This window comes from Gobius niger, assembly GCF_951799975.1.
Source record: "Gobius niger genome assembly, chromosome: 18".
Taxonomy (NCBI): domain Eukaryota; kingdom Metazoa; phylum Chordata; class Actinopteri; order Gobiiformes; family Gobiidae; genus Gobius; species Gobius niger.
In genome coordinates, this window is record NC_136869.1 from 18,455,018 (window position 1) to 18,475,432 (window position 20,415).

The 20,415-nt window shown below is 45.2% G+C and overlaps 3 protein-coding genes across 6 annotated transcripts in view; 1 reads left to right on the forward strand and 2 right to left on the reverse strand.

The window, feature by feature from the left end:
* Positions 1 to 2,343: 2,343 nt before the first annotated feature.
* Positions 2,344 to 4,216, reverse strand: otud1 (OTU deubiquitinase 1). The gene has a single exon (XM_079576014.1). It carries the CDS (start codon positions 4,034 to 4,036, stop codon positions 2,657 to 2,659), a length of 1,380 nt encoding a protein of 459 aa, XP_079432140.1. The 5' UTR covers positions 4,037 to 4,216; the 3' UTR covers positions 2,344 to 2,656.
* Positions 4,217 to 6,065: 1,849 nt separating this feature from the next.
* tgif1 (TGFB-induced factor homeobox 1) lies at positions 6,066 to 11,918 on the forward strand. The gene is made up of 3 exons (XM_079576059.1): positions 6,066 to 6,107; positions 7,799 to 8,025; positions 8,655 to 11,918. The coding sequence occupies exons 1-3, from the start codon at positions 6,092 to 6,094 to the stop codon at positions 9,282 to 9,284; spliced, it is 873 nt and encodes a 290-aa protein (XP_079432185.1). The 5' UTR covers positions 6,066 to 6,091; the 3' UTR covers positions 9,285 to 11,918.
* A 182-nt stretch (positions 11,919 to 12,100) lies between these two features.
* dlgap1b (discs, large homolog-associated protein 1b) overlaps positions 12,101 to 20,415 on the reverse strand; it is an 89,805-nt gene continuing 81,490 nt past the window's right edge. For 2 of the 4 annotated variants that reach the window (XM_079576053.1, XM_079576054.1), the window contains exons 9-12: positions 16,858 to 17,276; positions 15,437 to 15,528; positions 14,676 to 14,828; positions 12,101 to 14,193 (exon numbers count right to left, since the gene is read on the reverse strand). In XM_079576053.1, the coding sequence (XP_079432179.1) occupies positions 13,978 to 14,193; positions 14,676 to 14,828; positions 15,437 to 15,528; positions 16,858 to 17,276 (880 nt within the window). In that variant the 3' untranslated portion in view covers positions 12,101 to 13,977. Of the gene's footprint in view, positions 14,194 to 14,228; positions 14,469 to 14,675; positions 14,829 to 15,436; positions 15,529 to 16,857; positions 17,277 to 20,415 lie in introns of those variants that run through there. The other 2 variants (XM_079576056.1, XM_079576055.1) reach the window with 2 other exon arrangements.

The following is a 20,415-nucleotide window of genomic DNA, read 5'->3' on the forward strand; positions in this document are numbered from 1 at the left end:
AAGGCAAAAGACACATGCCAACACAACCTTTACCTCTTCAGTTCACATGCTAATTGGTCTGCATGAATGTTACTGGTTTGGACATAAAATGCATCACAGGAGAGGAAGGGGGGGGGGGGGGGGGGCTGCACTTAAAGGGCAACTGCCACTTCATCTTGAGGGTACCAAGGGGCGCATAAAATGCCACATGGAGCGCACCACAAATAACTGTGATAATGATATCCAATGGCATCTCAGCATCTCTGTGTTAAGCGCAATAAGCTGGCCAGCCAATCAGGCGGGCAGCTCATTAATATTGAGTGTGAGGGAATTTATCTTGCATGCTGTAAAACACAGATGGAAATACGTGACGCTTTGATTTGAAATTGGACATAATTGGCTGAGGAAATGTTATCCAGATTGCAATTTAGTTCGTAATCTTTACAATTTGAATCGCAGTTGTTACAAACTAGCAAGTGGAAGTGCTTCAAAAGTTTGGCTTGAATAATATAGGCAAAGGCTATATCTCCAGCCACATTTGGCAACAAGTTACAGACTGTTGTCTTACTGTGACATTTGGGGCTTCCTTTGTGGTCACTCGCAGGTAGGTCCACGAACTGTACCCGGTGTCCCGACATGTCCTGGTCCTGCGATGGGTCAGAGGCGCACACACACACAGAGTCGGCTGTATCGGAGAACAGTTAGATGGATGTTCGAAACTCTCTCCCAACTTCTCAAATCGACGCGCGTAATCAGCCAACCGGAGGCGGGCGGGTCTCAAGCGTTCTGCACGTGCTCTGCCTTCACTGACCCTCCGTTCCGTGTGTCATTGACTTCCCGAGTGCTCCTCCAGCTGCTGACTGCGTGCCAGTACTGCGGTGGTGAAGCTGCCCCCCCCCCTTCGCATCACATGCCCTCTGACCCTCACGTCTCATTGTATAGCGTCAGGATGAAGCGCGTGCACCCAGAGTAGCCACGTTTTTTTCTGTGACAACATACGAAAGAGAGAGGGGAAAAGTTTTGCCCATGTCCTCATGACTGCAGAGTGACGTCATCTCCATCATTCTATTGGGACAAATGCGCTCTACTGTTAAATTAGCCTGGGTTCAGTGTTCAGAAAGACAGTCATAGGGGGGAAACGCGTGCGCCCACCGTAATGCACCATATGTCACAGGCTTTTGATACATCAGTTCTACAACCTTTCAAGTAATATTGCTGTTTCAAAGGCAGTCAGACGCGCCTGAACTTTTGAAGCATTCTGTGGCGCCCCCTAATGGACTCAAATTAGGGAGAGACACTGCAGGCAAAACTGAACTCTTCATTTATTTATTTAGGCCATTTAATTTTTTAGATTTTGGGTCAGTTTGCTCTCTTAACATAGGCCAGTAGACTTTCACCAGGAAAAAGAATAAATTGCTCAATCTTTTCAATAAGGTGTGTGTTGCACTGACTGAATGTGCCTCTTTAGATTTATAAAAATGTAAGGGTCATTTTTTGTCGAAATGCACATATAGCGACAACACTTTGCAGCCATGTTAAACCAGTTATATTCAGAGACTAATAAACAAGGTGTCATCAAAACCAAATTAGGCCCCCAGGATAAGTTTGCCCACCTGTGCATTACACTCTATTTACACTTTCCCAGTATTTGTAAGTGATAGTGAATGACACATTGGTGCTCCAAACAGTAAATACCTGGATAAATACACACAAAAACGTTGCTTATGGTTTTGCAATTTTCCTCTACAGCATTTTTTTTTTTTTTTTTCATTTCATTCAAACATTTATCCCAGCTTGTCAAATCCTCGAACACATTTCTTCTTGGCTTGCTTCACATCTCATTCGCACAGTTTTCAGACGCTTTCTCAAAACAACTCGATGTTTTGCAATTACTTTTAGGATGGGAACAGCGCTATTGTTGAGGGTAGACGGTTTACAGGCCCCAAAGTGTATAAAATAATTAGGCTATTACAAGTCCCAGACACACAAATGAAACTACAGACTAATATGGTCATTTCATTCAAGACTGTGAAATCCTGTCTGAAAATATATGTAAAGAGCATGAGGGAAACTCCAGGCAGAATAGTTTAGTGTGAGCTTAGTCAGGAGCAAATAAGGCTAAACTAAGTAAACTGAACTATGCTGTAGGCGCCAGTTTCTGTTTCTTATAAATTCCTGACACAGTACATGAGACTAGTCAGTTGAGGGCGTGTGTGTGTGACTGCCTGATGAACTTAATGAAGGAAGTAAAAAGACAACCACATGTACGAATCACACATTGAACATGATCATTTTCCTTAAAAGTTTAATTTTGAAGCATTCACTCAAAGCAATTAACTAAATGAACAAAATACATTTGTGCAAAAGAAATGAGATCGGCATGTGGCACAAAAATCAAAGTTGCATATATCTTTTGCAAAGGCCTACAGTGTAGACAACATAAATATTTGGTCTGCCGACAAGAGAAAATAAATAATGAACAGCCCACAATGTAACAGACTATAAGAACGCAATCACCCCGTCAGACAATAGCCACTATTCTGGCCATGTTGTTTAGTAAAAAAAACAAAGTAAGTGCACTGCACATCCTTTTTGTATTCATAGAAATCTTATAAAAAAAAACTTATAGAAACTAAATCAGTGGTTCTGCTCTCTACAGTAAACTCTCATCATAACTTCATTTGGCACTGTCCCCATTCTGTTCAATGTACATTTTGGACAGGGAAACTGCCATAGACTTGGCCAGCTCCTCGTCTCGTTTCCTCTGCATCTGTGAGTGCTTGCACCACTCTTCATACTCTGGGTTGGGAACACACTTGTCCAGAAGAGCATCGTAATGACCATTGCAAAGCCAACTCAGCCAGATCTCCGGTTTGGAAGCATCCTCCTCTCCCAGATAATGCAGCATGGTGGAGACTGTGGGGCTCTCCAGGCTTCCCCCTGTGGTCAGCTGGATGTTTACGTTCAACATCTGGCTCATGGCCAGGAGCTCTGGGTATCCCGCCCAGGCTCCGTCCTGTGCTGCATTGATGAGAAACTCACCCACATCACCTTCTATGATGGGGTTAAACTCATCAAGGTGGTCCGCGATGTGGTGCACTGTCTGCTCTCTCAGTTCACTGTGCTTGGCCTGTTCTCCGTACACAGACTTACACACTGCTCTGTACAGGCAGTTTCCATCTGGTATGATGTGGTACCTGAACTTGTTGTGCTCTTCCAGATACTTGTTCTGGCAGTCTACCTCTGCTAGGTACCGCTGCACTTTACTGTTAATGTCCCCTTTCTGTGAGGAAGCTTCCTGTAGCACACTCAGCTCAAACTCCCCTTGGTCTTCCCCAGTTTGGTCCGGGTCACCGATCACCTGCTTTTGGGCTTTCTCAGATCTATCGGCCCTTGAGGTCACTGGCTCCTCTTCAGATGACACCCATCCATTGCTCCTACATGGTGCAGCAGTCTCACTGTCAGCTGCTCTACAGGCATGAACTTCCTCCTTTCGGGATTGACACACATTGGAATTAAAAATGTTGTTCATATCAAGCTCTGAGCACTCAGCTGAGAGCTGGTCTGCTCTGTTTCTCATATGATCTATAAGTTCCAGTACGTCACAGTCTCTGTAGTTAGTGCTGTCATTGTGCTGGACAACACCAGGAGACGGGGACTTGGCTTTAGATTCCCTCACAATATGGACAGGCACAGACCTCTCGACTCCATCAGGTCTCCGTATTAAGATCTCCGCAGTGGACGTGAAGTAAAAAGGCCTCATGGATGGAGCTTCAAAAGACGAGAAAGCAGGCATTTTGGCGGAAGACGCGCCCTCCTGGAGCAGTTCTCCGTTGGTCGCTGAACTTGAGGCTGGTTCTGGATATCCACTCGGGTCAACTTCAGAGGAAGAGGAAGTATTCCCAATCTGACGACCAGGCGCTGTTCTTAAAGTTATTGTAACTTTGCGAGTCGACTTTGGGTAGTGTGTCAGCACACTGTTGTACAACTGCATTTTGTAGCACTCCTTTATAGCGAACGCCTCCGCTGGGCTGTTACAGAACGATGACAACACCATCTAAAAATACACGGTATGTCACAGACAACAGTAAAGTTGTGGAAGCGTCTCCATGGTCCAGTGTCCCTTACCGATGACCCACACGAGCGCACGGTCCGCTTTAGCCTTCGTGCGTCATTTGCAGTCGGGGTGCCTCCCTAATTTTAGACTTAGGACGGTAACAGGACGCTTCACAACTGTCAAGAAACATAAACAAATTAAAACAGCTTCCGATGAGGAAGTCTTCTTTCAAAATAAGATGTGTACATGTTGCGCTTTAGAGACAACTTTGTAGCAGTGCAGGTACGGCTGTTTATCAACGACGTAACTAACAAGGTAATTACACTTGGCTGCTTTTAGGCCGTCAGTAGATTAGGCTATTTCACTACAGGGCTTATTTATCAAACCAAAATAATTATGATTGTCATTGATTAATCCTACTCATATTCTGCTATGTGCTGATGACTATATGCAAAAAGGCATGTTTTTTTTTTAATAGCTTCTAGTTACGGCTCTACGGCTTGGGAGGAATATTAGGCTGTGCCCTATCAGGTGATGTCCAGTGTGTGAGATTATGTACGGTTACGCACAGAGGATTCAGAGGACAGAGTCAGTGACACTTTTAGATATGAGCTCACTAAACAGCTGTGGCACAAATCCCTATGATAAACAGTCTGTTCATAGTTATGTATGTGATAGGATCAGACATATAGCATACTGGCCAGTTTAAGCCTAAATTGTTTTAAGGATAAAGTTAACAATATTGTATTTGAAGGTTGACAAAATTATCATTGTGAATAAACGCGGGTTATTAAAAGTGAGTAAAGGGTTTACTTACGCTGGGCAAACTGGGCTCTAGATATTATTGTGGAATATACCGAGTATGTTTTTGTTGCAATTTACGTCAGCCTCCAGCAGAGGGACACCAAGCGTTTTGTGTGGCCAAGAGAGAGTGCTGATTTCAGGTGAAGTATCGCAGCCAGACACAGGGGGGCGACATTTAGTCATCGGCGGAGGCATGGATGCCGTCTGGAACAAATGTATGCAAAGAGACGGCGCTACAGCAGCTGTCGCAAGGCTGTGCACGGCATACTAATGAAGACATTGATCGTTTCTCTTTGCCGTATACTTTTGTCTTGAGTAACCTGCGCTGGTGCAACCATGATGCGTAAAACAAGTCTTTACGCATGGTCCAGATTGCTTTCGGATAATTGGGCGCTTTCAACGTCTGTTAAAACAGGCAATAACATTAAGTCGCCAAGAGCGCGTTGTGTTAATAAAGAAAAAAAGTCCATAGCCTAAATAGTAGTCGATTGTTCTAGGGTATGAACGGGACGCAGTTGTTGGCTATAAACGTAACCAGATTGTAATAAGAGAAGAAGAAGCATTGGTGTCGCCTTAAAAAAGTTGAACTAGTGCTTTAAATTGGATTAGCGACGGTGCGTAATGGAAAGGATCAACTTTAGAGCCTTTAAATGTAGCGCCTGTAGCGATTGGTTACAATGTTGTTTTTGTCCGCAGCCATCGGGGCAGCCTGTTGTTTGTTTTCATTCCGACAGCGCGCCAAAACGGTTAGCTAAGTGTGCGTCCGAGCCCCCTACCGAACCATTTCTGCTTCCTTAGGTCTCTATTCGGGAGGCGTGCTACGGTTAAATCTCGTACCTATAGGCTACTGTATCCATGTCAGTGCTGCGGCCATGCTGATGTCAGATTTTTTTTTTCTTTTTTTTTTTCTTTCCCTGTGCCCTCCGCCGCGCTGGTGGGAGGATCTCTGTGCGTTGAGTCACGCAGCTGTCAAAGATAGCTGTCACCCAGTTTCAGGATCAAACACACAGTCAATGAGAAAAGGGCTCTGAGCCGAGGAGACGCACAGGGCTCAGGTAAAACCCCCCTCCTGTGTCCAGCGAGAAACGTCCCAGGGAAACAGGGGAAAAGGACACTTTGGATGAATACGGATTTTCGAATATTCGGATACACTTTGGGGGGGAAAGAAAGAAAACACTGCAATACAACACGAGACGGTTTTTTTTGCGCGTTCCAAAAGTGGGGATTTTCTTTTTTTTTTTTTAAACGGATATGAAGTCGAAAAAAGGTAAGATCGTGATTTTGATTACAACTTCTAACTGTAATGAAATCAAGATGAACGTAATGGGAGAAAAAAAACGACCCAAGAAAGCGATTTCCCCACATATGCAAGCCATGCAGTCTATTGTTTCCTTTCCAGACATGACAGGGGGCTTTCTGCCATGTGCTGGCGCGGGGCTAAACCGTCGAGAAAACAAGTTTAAAAATGTATTGGGCCAAACTTCAGACGTGTAAAAAAATCCATATTTGACACATTTTGGTTATTGTCAATCACACGGTTGTGTTTTCGAGAGTGAATGATGCCAGCTTGGTGTAAACTATAGAGTCAAAGTTCATTCTAAAAAGCTCACGGTTGTTCGCCAAAACTGATATTGTGCGTAAAGGGAGACATTTGAGGTCGAGTTGATGGAAGTTTGTGTCTGACGAGTTTTGGCTTTTGATGAGTCGCATAGTTTGTAAACGTTACACAGTTTCGGTTGCATTTCAAGCCTATGTGTGTATTCCGTGGCTTTGTTTGGCGTTTTGAAAAAACACTTCCCCGCGTCGTGGAAATGCGTCGAGGTCCAAACATAGGCTAACGTTCATCACCCTGACCTCATTGTGGGAAGTTGCCTGTTCGCCTTGTTACATTCGCGGACCTCGTGGTGCTCGGGCGCACACAATAGATCGCTCCTTACAAGTTGTTCAAACTGGGCGAAAAAACGTCGCGTATGTCACTCGCGGCGGCCCCCTTCTCCTACAACCGCGACGGCTGACGTTTCGGGGTGACTTTGCTCCAAAAAAAAGCAAAGATAGAATTTACGGAGATAAAACTTTTGAATCGCGCACAAAGAAGCACGCAGCCCCGGATTCTTTTGTTTAGTCTGGAGACGCTGATTTGCAACAGGTCTCCCCTCCCCCTTTCCCCTCTTCAGCCTACGTAATTACCTCATCCTGTGGGCTGTAGGAACTTTCGGACTCGTTTCCCACCACTGTTCATCTGATCTGAGTTTTATACAGTGAATCAACATTTCTGCCACCACCACGTATACAACTGCTTTGCATCCTGCGCGCTTCTTACTGTAAATTGGTGACGTGTGCAGCAAAAAGAATTACTCATCAGCAAGTCAATTTATGTTAAGTGGCAGTGGTAGTAACAGTAGTAGTAGTAATAGAAGTACTTGACATGAATGTGTAGTTTTTTCCCCCATTGCATGTCAGTGTTAAAGCTCTGGTGACATCAAAGGCTAATCTGCTGTGATCTTGATAACTTTGATTAGACATGCCTTAAACTTAAAAAGGTAGTCTGTAATCTCTGTAAACACGCTGTTGCTTCTTCAAAACAAAAATCCCCCCCCCTTTTCAGCTTGACTTCTTTTGTGGTTACCCCGGTGTGCTCAAGTTATTCAAGCATGCAAGGTGTGCTGTGCTCCAGACTTGGCCTGTATTTGTCCAGGCAGGTTTTATAACTGACACAGCATCAGACTAGCCTTTGTAATGCCCCCCTCCCGTCCACGTCCCTTCCTCTCCAACTCCCTCCCTCTTGTTCTCCTTTTATGAATCACATGGCTGGACTTGACAGCTTGCTTCTGACACATCAGCTGCCTCCTAGACGGATTGTGTTTGGTGAACGGCTTTGACAACAGGGCATGTGTCATAAAAGGCTCTTTATTTTTCCTTTTCATTGTCTCATGCACTGTGTTCCCCTCTTGTACACAGGCCTGATGATGTTGTCAGGGAGTGAGACAGACGATGAAGACAGCGTGGATGCTCCTCTGGATCTGTCATCCAGCGGAAGCAGTGCAAAGAGGAAACGCAGGGGCAATCTGCCCAAGGAGTCTGTGCAGATCCTCCGGGACTGGCTGTACGAGCACCGCTACAACGCCTACCCCTCTGAGCAGGAGAAAGCCCTCCTGTCCAAGCAGACTCAACTGTCCACTCTGCAGGTGAGAGCCAGAGCAAAACACATGAGCTTTATCAGAGGAAAACTCAGGAAGACTTGACTCATTTCCTGTCTCTATTATAAACTCAATATGACACACAAACAGTTGAAGGTCATCCAAAGCAGTGCTGTGTTGCAACATACAAGTATGAGACACCATGAGTAAAGTTTGTGCTGCTCAGGGCTCGGCGCACAGCACAGGCGCAGGAATTTCCCTCCCTCCAGCCCCTCTCCGTCCCAGCTGTCTGGGAACAATGCAGAGTCATTTACATAGAGGCTGAGCCAGTTACAACTAGCCTGCAGGAGGGAGCGAGAGAAGACAGGGCCTGATTACTTTGCTGACAAAGGAGATTACTTTTGTTTTAAATATTTAACCACACTATTAAGCCCTTTTTAAATCAAAGCTAATATGCACCTAATGAGCTTTGATGTTAGACTCACTTGTAGTAAACAGTTAATGATAAAGTTATGCAGCCTCTGGCCTCACCTCTTTGTTGGATAGGTGGCTTTTATTTTTGATTTCTCTATTGAAAAGCCAGGTGCAGGCTGCACCTGGAGATAAGTGTACCAGCAGACTGTGTAAACCGCAGTGCAAATGCAGAACAGTAGTGAGCATGTGTTTGTGTTTTGCAGGTGTGTAACTGGTTCATTAATGCACGGCGGCGACTTCTTCCGGAGATGCTGCGGAAAGACGGCAAAGATCCCAACCAATTCACAATATCCAGAAAAGGAAGCAAAGGAGGAGATGGCTTTTCTGATAGTTCGCAGTCTCCCAAACACAGCAGCCCTGCATCCTCTATAGATGAGAGCTACGACAAGAGAGCACTGCACCCCTCCAGCTTCGAACTGGCTGTGCCCAGTGTCCTGAGGAAGGCCATGTCACCAGCCACACCCCCTCCCACCTCAACGCCCCCTTCCCCGGTGCTCCTGCCCACACGGCCATCTGTCATCTGTCACACCACTGTCACTGGCAGCCCCACTATGGCAGCAGTGAACTGTGAGCGTGCTGCAGAGCTGCTGCAGTCTGTACAGGCCCAGGCACTGCTCCGGTGCCGTGACGAAGGGCCTGTCCCAGCAGCCACCACCATCCTCAGCAGCACCAGCATGGAGGGCAATATGAGCCCCCGCAGCGGGCTCTTCAACACCCCTCCCCCCACACCCCCAGACCTCACACAGGACTTCAGCGGCTTCCAGCTCCTTGTGGATGTGGCTCTCAAAAGGGCTGCAGAGATGGAGCTGCAAGCCAAACAGCTGGTTTCTTAAAGGGACACAGGGAGAGAAGGACAGGACTGACTGTGTCTCCATTGTCGAACTCTGTGGAGTTCGCTGACTCTTCTGCACGTAACAGAACAAAACCACATGAAAGCCTGATCATTTCTATTTTTGGTATACCAATCAAATTGAGGATGTTTTTTTATTGAAAAAAGAAAACTGTATCAAGGTGCCTTGGCTGTAAGATGTTTGTTTGTTCATTTCATAGACATTTGTATGTATTGACATGTGTATCTTTGCACAGGGACCAAAAATGTTATCAGAAAATGCTGCCTGTCTGGAGTCTTTCCATGTATCTGTATGTTGTTTTACAGAGCAAAGCAAGAGCTAGACTCAGCCCTTACCCACTGAAAGACCAACAGGGATTGTTTGTTCCACATGTTTACCGTTACATTTCAGAGACTGGTTCATGATTGGTCTGCCTGGTGCCTTTGCACACTAAGGCAGAAAAAGGTCATCTCAGTGTCTTAAAACATACTTTGCTCTTGGCATCAATGACAAAGTTATTCACTACTGTAGAAGATGTTATGTGTTTCATGAGTATAAGTATAGTTTTGATTTTGTACTTTACTTTTAGCTGTTTTAAAAAGAAAGAAAACTCTATCCTTTTTTTTACTCTTTTTTTTGTTTTTTTCCTTCTCCCCAATGGGGTATATTTCAGATGACCAATGTAGCAGGTTCTTAGTGTGAGCCTTCATGCCATCAACTCAGCGAACTAAATGGCCAGTGAATAAAACATTAACACTACAGATGTCTCTCCTGATGGAGACAGCATTTTGAAATCACCAAAAAGCAATTACCTGTATTATAGGACCATGTGTATAGTCAATGTGACACAATGCCCAATGATGTGATTTCATTTCATACTGTGCAATGTTTGTGGCAAGTTGGGGTCACATGGGATTCAAATAAAGTTTTGTTTTTTCTAAAACTGGAACTTTATTTTTTTTCTATACCACTGTAAAAAAAAAATACTGCTTTAAAGTATGTTTCAGTATACATACATGCATGTATGAATTACTAGAAGCTAAGTGTAAATAATAGAATTTTTAAGGTTCCAGGATATCTTTTACACTCTTTGAATTGAAATGCGCAAACTTCAATGATACTGTAATTGGTATAAAACTGTCATTATGAATCAGAAAATGTTTGGTTCAAATTATGTGAAGCAGTACTGAATCCCAGAAATAGTATGGCATCCAAGTCTTTCCACAGGCACAGAGACATTCCTGTGTGCAGGCGGTTTACAACGGCTCCTCCCCATTAGCATAATCCTGCATAAATTAACACAGGCAAATGGCAGACGTCAACAGTTTTCTCTCTTGCACCTTTTATGCGTGCGCGTCTGCCTCAGTGTGCGTAATGCGGGCAGCTTACAACAACCCAGTCTACTCATAGCTCATTTGAGGAAGGAACAACAGCTGCATTCCCCCCCCCCCCTGCTTCCTTTGAGGAGAAAAAGAAAAAAAGTTGCTCTAATTGAAAAGGAAGTTATCCAAAATGTGTGCACGAAAATCATTTCACCCTTTGTTTTGGTAAAAGAAAAGAAACAATAAACCCCTCACAATATATAGAGGGGTGTGAACGCTCCCTGAACCCACAGTATTTACTGGTGTACCTAATAATGTGGCCGCTGAGAGCTGAAGCCACCGCATTCCTCGGTCTGCTTTCTGGCATGCCCACCTTTTGGTTGCTTGTCAAAAAGTCGTTCCCTCCTCAGCAGCGCGTAATGACCAATAAGGATCTCACCGAGCCCCCCCCCCCCCCCCCCGGGCACTGGGGTTCTGCGGCCCACCATGCTAGAGCAATGTGGTCCTTGTAAAAGAAAGACAGTCCCACCCCCTCCTCCTCCTCCTCCCCCCCTTTAGTGAACCCTGGTCTGTGAGGTCAGCATGCCTCTAGTCACAATATGACTGATGAACGAATGACGAATCATCCGGCAGATCTTTGTGTAGGCCAAACAGGAGAGAGCGATAGAGGGAGAAGAGGAGGCTGAGCCAGGGCCTAGAAGTGCCGTCTAATTATGGGGACCCAGCCCTGCGGAAGGAACATGCCCCAAAAGCACACACCGCGCCGGCCTTGTAATCTGCTTAATTATATTCCAATTGGAAACACATGCCGGGGAAACAAACACAACACATGTATGGCAATGGTATATTTGTTTTAATGCTGATAAGAGCTCGTACACGTGCCATAACATCAACGGTGTAGTAACAGTACTTACAAAAAAAAAAATATGTATTATCTGCTTAACATGTAAATTCATTGGGCTTTTTAGTTTACATTTAAATAGGGAAACATTCATTTATATACAAATATTCATCTGTTTGTAATTCTACATCACAAGCTTTAGAATAGCCAGGAGGGTCATTCGGGTTTTGCGCAACCCTGTAACTCTGGTATCCAACTCCCTGCTATATCAGGAGCGTCATACTGATATGTCGATATAATAAACATAAATAATAAATTATCTTATTTGACAGACAATATTTCAGTACAATTTTGTAAAGTGTAAAATACTAAAATATCAATCTAGATAAATGGCATTTCAGGTTGAACTTCAGCTGAGTAAGTCTCTCTAAAATAGTCAATACCAACAAAGGACATTGAGATTACTTTGTCATGTTCCTCCACAGAGAATAAAAACAGCGTTCAAAAGGGACCAACAGTGGGAGTACAGTATATTATTGAGATATCTGATGGCACAAAGCTTCGACTGGCTCTAGATTGTCTCCACATTCAAGCAGCGGACAGAAATACCTTGTTACATTTGTGATGGTGTACTCGTGGACACTACTGTATTGAACGTCCATTGCGGTTATGGCCAGTCTTGGCGACGGCGGGGTGGGGGGCGGGGTGTTTGGGGTTATGTACAGGTAGAGGCAACGCCATATAGGTCACACACGGTCACATAACTTCTCGCACTCACACGTACACAAACAAACACGCTTCGTCCCCTGAGACTGCTGTTGTGCTCGACTATCGTATTAGAAATTAAGGCGGATCACTGGAACAGAAAGGACAAAGAAGTGCAAACATAAATAAGTCCAACAGAAGCACAGTATAAGGGCCATGTTGTCAGTGCATATTAATAATCCTAATCACAATGTCAATGAACAGTCATTGTGTTCATATCCATTAAGTTAAAGTCACACTGCGGAACATTGCAGGTCCAATGTCGCTACAAGAGAAGCTGAACTGCTGGAAAACTCACATCAAACTCAGACCAGCTGGACACCGGCAATAACACTTTGTCGACGGGTTTTCAAAATGAAAAAAGGACCTAAACCGTTTGTTTGGCTACCTGTAAACAATGCAAAGCAGCAGCATTTCCATGGAGACGAGCTTGGGATGTCCCGCACCCAGTTAAGTTACGAGTCAGGTCTGAGGCGAGGCGTGCCCGCTTACAGTATAGACGCATGTTTTATCTGGTATTTTTCATGAACGAAAACACATAGAATAAAATAAAAGGCTTACTAAATTCTACCTATTGTGTGAAATGTTACGCAGTGTGGCCTTGAATACAAAAGTGTATATATTATTATGACCAGTGAATTGCTTCATTTGGAGGCAGAGATAGTGCACACACAGTGAGGAGAATATAGTCCCTTCATACTCATACCACCTTGCTAGTCAACATGGCAACAGAATATGATACACTTCTTATACTGTAGCAAGTATGTTTGCCAGTAACAATTAAAGTAACATGAGGAGTGTCTGGTTACGCCAATAATGGACAAAACATTAGTGTTGGCATTCCATGATGTCAGAGTGTCCTGTACAAGTTGCTCAGTTTAAAAAATGGTGTTTTGTTTACAGTGTGTTGATAGAGCTACCGCATTGAGACGTCTAGGACTGTTCAGACCTAGGGAGAATGGGAAGCACTCTGGAGATGAATACTTCAATCACATGCACTCTTCTCTGGCCGGCACTCACAGAGATTAGGTTTGGGAGAGTTTCAAACACTGATTCTTTACGCAAACTGCACTCCAAATGCCAATGCAGGCTTATGAGTCACTCACCTGAAGGAGCGGAGTCCGACCCCTGACCTTTCCTACAAGCATGTCCTTCATAGGCCTAGTTTTAAACAGAAACCCATTTGTTCCTGTGATTGACACAATCATTTCCTTGTCTACTACCATAATTTCACTAAGAGTATGACAAGCTGCTATCTGCCAACTTAAGAGGTCAGTAACATTTCTGAAACTTTCATAAATATTACATAGAATAAATAGTTAATCCAAAGGACTGCCTCTGTGGATGTGTTCTGGCCATAAGCAGTCTGTGCATGTTGCATGTACTGTGTAAACACATGCAAGTTGCTCCCACCATTTCCCTCATGAACATCGAAACAACATGTGTCACACTGTGCTACAAGTTGCTTGGGAATATGAAGTCACTTAAAAGGGCCTTTATAACAGAGTATATCTTTGGGTGTGGGGCATCCAAAGACAGAAGGGAGTGCTACATCAATGCTGGGAAATAAATACTTAGGTGCTGTATAATTATATAAAAGAATATGGTACATACTGCAAATGTACATAATTGTTCAAATGACTTTCATGGTTTAAGAATCCACAGTGTCTGTAATCTGTAAAATGATGACAGTGCTAGCACCCTCCCCTTGTCAGAGCTACTCTGAGCATGTGTGGACAGTGTGTAATGAGGATACATGGATATAGTCTCATAGTCTGGTTTGAGCCTCAGGGATATAGATCTCAATACTGTCTGCACTTTCCGTGGCAGAACTCTGCCGGACTGAAGCAGCTCGTTTGGCAGCTAGCAGGCGTTTGCGAGCCTCCAGGCGCTGACGCTCAGAGCTTTCCAGAGAGCGGTCCCTAGCAAGGGCAGGGTGGCCCTTCGGGGGCTTCTTTGGCACAGGAGGGGGCATCCTTCTCTCCTGGATGGAATCATAAATAGTCTTAATGACACACCACAGACTCCATAATGGCAAGCTGCATACACAGTAAGGACACAGTGGCAGCCGCTGTGTACAGACGATAAGTGCTTTTAGCCGTCGCTGGCATTACATCAGAGCATGCAATTCTGAATGGCGTTATGGTGGCAGCCATTTGTGTGGGGTTAGCGAACACGTGGAGGCCTTGGTGTGACCACAGCAGATGGACAGACCTCAACGATGCATGGCAGGTACAGAAGCTTCTCACAAGCAGCTCACTGTCAGACAGACAAACACACAGATACAGTGGTGACGTCAGCAGGCAACATGAAAACAGCTAAAGCATGCCAAAGCCATGAACCTAAAAGATTCACAACATCTTTTATATACAACTATGAGAGCTGATAGCATGCAGATTAGTAAAGCATTCCAAAAACAACACCAGATGAAACTTTGTCATATTCATTTGCCATGTGTGTCTGCACCTGGACTTCCGGGGGACTCAGAGGTTTCCAGTTGTTGGCTTTAAGTTGGTGGAGCTCGTCAAACTTCAGGCTAATGTTCTCAATAGAGAGTTGGAGCATGTCCCAGAAACCTGCCAGGTCCTGGGAGATGGGCCGCGGGTTTGCATTGGGGTTCTATTATACACACATGTACATGGACACACACAAGCACACAATGATAAGAACTATGTTCCTGTTGCATGAAATAAAAAATCAAAACATATCAAAGCTCTGTTATTACATCTACTGAGCAGAAAATGAAAAAGAAGCAATGGAGAATTACTGAACTAGTCGATGTGACACATAGAATGTAAGCACCGTATGAAATAATAACATTATGTAGCAAATATTTGTAAGTGTCAATCAGCCATGCACATCTGAAACACATCTGAAAGTTCACTACCTTAATAAACTATCAAGAATATTATGAAAAGTTATTCCGGTATCTCATCTAATTTAATTTGTGTAGTAAAATATACTCTGAGCTTGTAATACTATCTTTTAATATCCATGCCCCATAATGGCTAGTAACGTGTAACTCCGTGTAAATTGCATAGTTAACAATAGAGCTTCTCCTACTTCTACTCCAGTCAGCAGTGCAGATACAGGCTGCTCTGGTGCATAGTAAATGAGCGGCGGGCCTCTGTCAGGATGATTTGTGCAGGATGATGTCAGTGTGTGAGCGGAGGGGGGCGTATGGGGGGGTGGGGGGGGGAACATGCAGAGGATGAGGTGACACATACCAGATTCTCTTCACACAGCTCCCGGAACTGCTGGAACTTCTGGGACATAAGCAGCTGGGCACTCCCCACTGCACTGCGGATCTTCCCCAGGACTGCAGACAGACACATGCATGATACACACACAGGCACACCCCCACACAGCGTTCACAACAAGGTTAGTCAGAGCGCCGCATCGAGCAGACGTGTTGATCCAATCAGAGAGCGGCTGAGGGAGGGAACAGCCGCAAGTGCAACAGCGCGCTAGGAGTGTTTATTACTATTGTACTTCATTATCAACATCGTCTCATGAAAGCTGTGTGAGCAGTTTGAATTCTTATCCAACAGTAATATAAAACAAGGTCAGGCGTAGTGTTTCAATGCTAATTGTTGCCAGAAGAGTGCGATCAAACATTTGCTGCATAACATAATTCCTCAGCAGAACGCTATTGGCTCATGGGTCCCAACGGAGCGCACCTGTCAGCACATACATTTCTCTATGTGAAGAGAATGGGATGAGAAAGTGGAGGGGGCGGGTGGTGGTGGAGGGGTGATGAATCTGCTCTACAGACACAAAGTCCCGCAGCCCTTCAGGACGTGTGCATGCTTTGCACAGTAGCGTGGGATCAGGGAAAACCTGACCTTGAGACGGTGCCCCTGCTCTGAACAGTATGTGAAAGCAACTATTGTCTGAACCCATAACAGATTCCCCTGGCAATCTGGTAATAATAATAATAAAATTGTCTTCTCTATTGACATACGATGAGGCGAAATTAACCTGAAAACATACCACTTACTTCATGCTACACATGCAATAATGTGCCATGTGTGACTAAATACTTGCACTGTACATGTTACTGTAGTCCCTCTCGACCTCTGCTTGTGAGTGACGGTATTTTGACATGTGTAGGGTATTCACCGCGGGCTGTATAAACTGGGTGAAGATCAAATAGCTGCCTTGAAGGAGTGTTTGTGCGAGCTCATTACAGCATGTGTCTAGAGGACAGATGTGTGGCTGCGCCCAGCACTGCCTTATTGATAAGTATGCTCGGTATGTCTGTGGAGGCCAGACGGCCCGGCGCAGGAACAAGCAGCTATTGTAGTTCCGTGCCCAAGATGCCACCCGAAAAAGACTGCGTTTATATGGTCCTGTATTACGCATTATTTAAACTTTGTAAACGGTATGTCACATGTAAACTGTAAATACTGAAGGGAGAACATACCAAAGTTAGGACTGATTTCTGAGCACACGAAATGCCAATGCTATAGTCTGGCACGTAGGGTGAGTGAAACAGTTTTGAAACAATAAGGGCTAGCTGTAAGTAATATGTTTAGTAAAGGAAGCAATTTATCAATGCAATGATAAGAATCTATGAGTAGAAAAAAAATCAGCTTTGCATCATGTGGATACTTAAACATGAAAACCAAAGCATTTTTCCACTCACTCTCATCAGGAAGCTCAACCTCGGTCTCATCCTGCTCCATCTGCCGGCACCAGCCCTCCATGCGCTCCGTCTCGGCCTGCAGCAGCTTCAGGAACCAGCGTCCGTCACGTGGGTAAACCGAGCGGCTGACGGCCTCCAGGTCCTGCGTGTCCGGCTCGGCCACACTGTCCATCCAGGGGTCGGGCGGGGGCAGGATGGAGGGGTCGAAGCCCGCCTCGCCGTAGTCGTCAGCCGCACAGGCGTGGTAGTGGTTGCCCGAGCCCTGGATGCTGACGGTGGAGGTTGCGGAGTCGCGGGAGTGCTGGCGCGGCATGGTTGCACAGTAACGCGGCAGGAGCACGTCCGGGCCGTCCGCGGGGTCATCCAGGTCTGCTTGCACCGCAGTGGTCACGCTGTTGGACCGCGTCAACCGCCGGTAACTGGTAGGAAAACACAAACAGAAGATATTTCATTCTCTTTCATTAGGGCTAGGATAGGAGCAGCAGCAGGGCCTGAAGCGGGTCAGTTAGTTACAAAGTGTAACTGACGTACGCATCTGTTTGGGTAATGTAATGTATTACATAACGTGGGGGTGTGTTTTCTATCGACTACATGTGCATTTATACACTATATAAATAAAGCAGATGTCAAAGTATTGATATTACATTTGTGATAAATCTTTTTCAAAATTCACATAGCACTGTGAGGAGACTGTGAAAAACATGGACGTAGCATTGCTATTAACTGCTGGACCCTATTAGGAAATGGGCTCCGGAGGTTCCTTTTTGTATTAAACTTTCCATTTAAACCTTTTTGCCTCTTTTTGAGTCGTTATTGAACACAGGCTAGTCATTCTTTGCACTACTGCGTCTTATTCTTTATAGTTTTGCTATTTCTATTTTCATATTCACTCTATACTAAAAAAAGGAGCTGGCTCAAAAAAAAACAACAACTTATTGACACATTTCAAACCACATGGAAATCATCAGAAACAGAAAGACCCAGAAAGACTGAACACTATGCTTCTGACATAAAACAACTCAGTAATCACAGATAAAGACGGGATGGTTTTCAGCGAGGAACTTGTTGTTGTGCGTTTTGTCACCTGCTTCATTCAGGAGCAGTGGAGTGTGCCCTCATCTGCTGTGCACGCTTGTTATTGCCCTGTGCACACGCATGCACACACACACACACCTGGCTACAGCGGGGCGTGTCCTATTTGGCCCAAAGGGGTTGTCCTGCTGCCCAACGGTTCGTGCCAAGTCTCTCCACACATTTGTAGCAGCAGACCCAGACATTTGGCCGTGTACTGAGGAGCTTCCAAGCACCCAAGTGATGAATGGTCGCTGGAGAGTGTGTGTTACAGATACTACCAGAGAAAGAAGTGGGGACTGGAATAATAACCCCTGACCGATGAGAGACCTAAATACTACAGGGGTATGATTTATTAAAACATTCAAAAGTGCATCAACTTACCGCCCACATTATCAAACTAACACGTTCCACTAAGGGAGAGGAAATGTACGTTAAAAAAAAACCAAATGATCGAGACCTGCCAGCAGAACGACAGACACAATAGCAGCACACTAGGCTGAGCTTTACTCCTACATGACTTTACTCCAGATGCTGAATGTTGTGAATTTCCCTCCTCCTCCCTCCCCTCCTGTCCATCTCTCCCGCTGCATGAAGAGAGTGAGAACAAGGGATTGGCCCGGACAGATCAAACATACTGAGGGCTTTGTGTGTACATACGAGCAGCCGGTAAGTGTTTGAGTGTGTGTAAAGAGCAGTTAAAAAGTAACTCCTCCGCGCAGGTGTTCACATCTAATGACCTCAGCGTGCTTTGGAGCAGCGGGCCGACTGCTTCCTGCAGGGGCAGAGGCGGGCAAGGCCAAACAGCCCCAGACAGACAGGCAGACATATATCAAAGGCCCCCAGAACAAGAAGAGGCATTACCATAAGAAAGCATTTGAGTGAGGACGGCGTGTAGAGGACATGTTCAAAGACAGGTATCTTGTACATATTAGATCCGTGTAACATACTGTACGTGAGAGGTAATAAATCACTGCAGCCTTATACATAAGCGCAGGCTAACACCTGACACTCTGCTGACAAGCTTCAAATAAAACTACAAAAAGAGCAACTGATCTCATCTTGGTACAATCAATGAGACCCAAATATAAAATAATAATTTATTTCTATGATGTTTTAAGTTATGTAACTTTATTACAGAACAAGAACACATTGTCCTTTTTTTTTTTTAAAGCTGGCAGTGCATATGGTTAAGTCACCAGATGCCCACGTTTGCCTGTGACTACAAAGCCACATGGTGACCACACACTCCATGGTTTTCCAAAAAGCTATCGCACATGGAAACTATGCGCTACTAGTGTTACACTCTCAGCATACATCCATTACAGCTGGGCTTCTTATGTTTAATAGCACAGTGAGGTTATGTCCAGTCACTGCTATGTACAGTATAAACAGACTTTTTCCCTCCACTCATAAAGTCACTGGGGTTGAGCAGAGTGTGGGGGGGTGGTGGCTTCAAATGGACTGAAGTCGTTTGAATCTGGCACTCTCACTGTCTGGGAATCTGACGCCGCGACCTCCTGCGTACGCGGACAAACACTTGATGCGCTGGTCGGTAAACAAACGGATCGCGCGGCAACAGAGACTCATTTATATCTTCAAATATTAACCAGCGTATGAACGAAACTACAGTGTTTTCTACATCCATCCACAGCTTACGAAAAGGTGTCTCCGGCCGAGAGTTAATATTTGGCTTGGCGACTCGCGGAATGCGGAGCTTGGTCAATCAGCTGAAACCTCTTCCTCCTCCTCCTCCTCCGGCAGAAAGTCCCTCATACTCCCTGACCTAACTCTGTGTCAAAAAAAGTGTCTCAAGTGCTTTGATCCAAAATAATGTTTCTGTGGATTCCTGAAGCGTGCCTTGGCTACAGCGAGAACACACCGACCGCGCTGAATCCATCCACTTCCCTCACCCAACAGAAGGCCGGTGTTTTCAGACCGAGAGAGAGCAGACAAAGGGACCATAAATGCCTTCTTGTACCGATAAGACTGGCCTGATGCACTGCGCTGAATGCAACAACATGCAACAAGTCTATTCGATTACACCTGAATGACAGAAAAACACTTTAAGCTCACATGTTTGAAATACAGGCCTAAAGTATGGCCCACATTGTCAGTCGGAGGAAGACGTTACAGAGTCTTTCAAAACCTTACGACTCCTCCTGCTCCTGTTTATTCCCCTCCTACACAGAGGCTGAATCACAATGACTGGGGCAACAGATGGCTGTCAACTCACCCCTCCGCCATTCCAGCCCCGAAGCACCGCATCCTCTGGCCCCAGCTGTCACTTGGGGCCCCCGTGGCTAAAGGGGGCTCTGACGCCACCCCTGTCCAGAGCAGTAGGGGCAGCTGCAGTCGCCAGTAGGCAAGTTGGAGCACAAAGAATGGGCGATACTTACTCCGCTGCACACAAACCCTCGCTCTGTTTGCACACCAGCCCTTTCAATCGCCTCCTGAATCATCTGGCCGCACTTATCCGGTTTCACT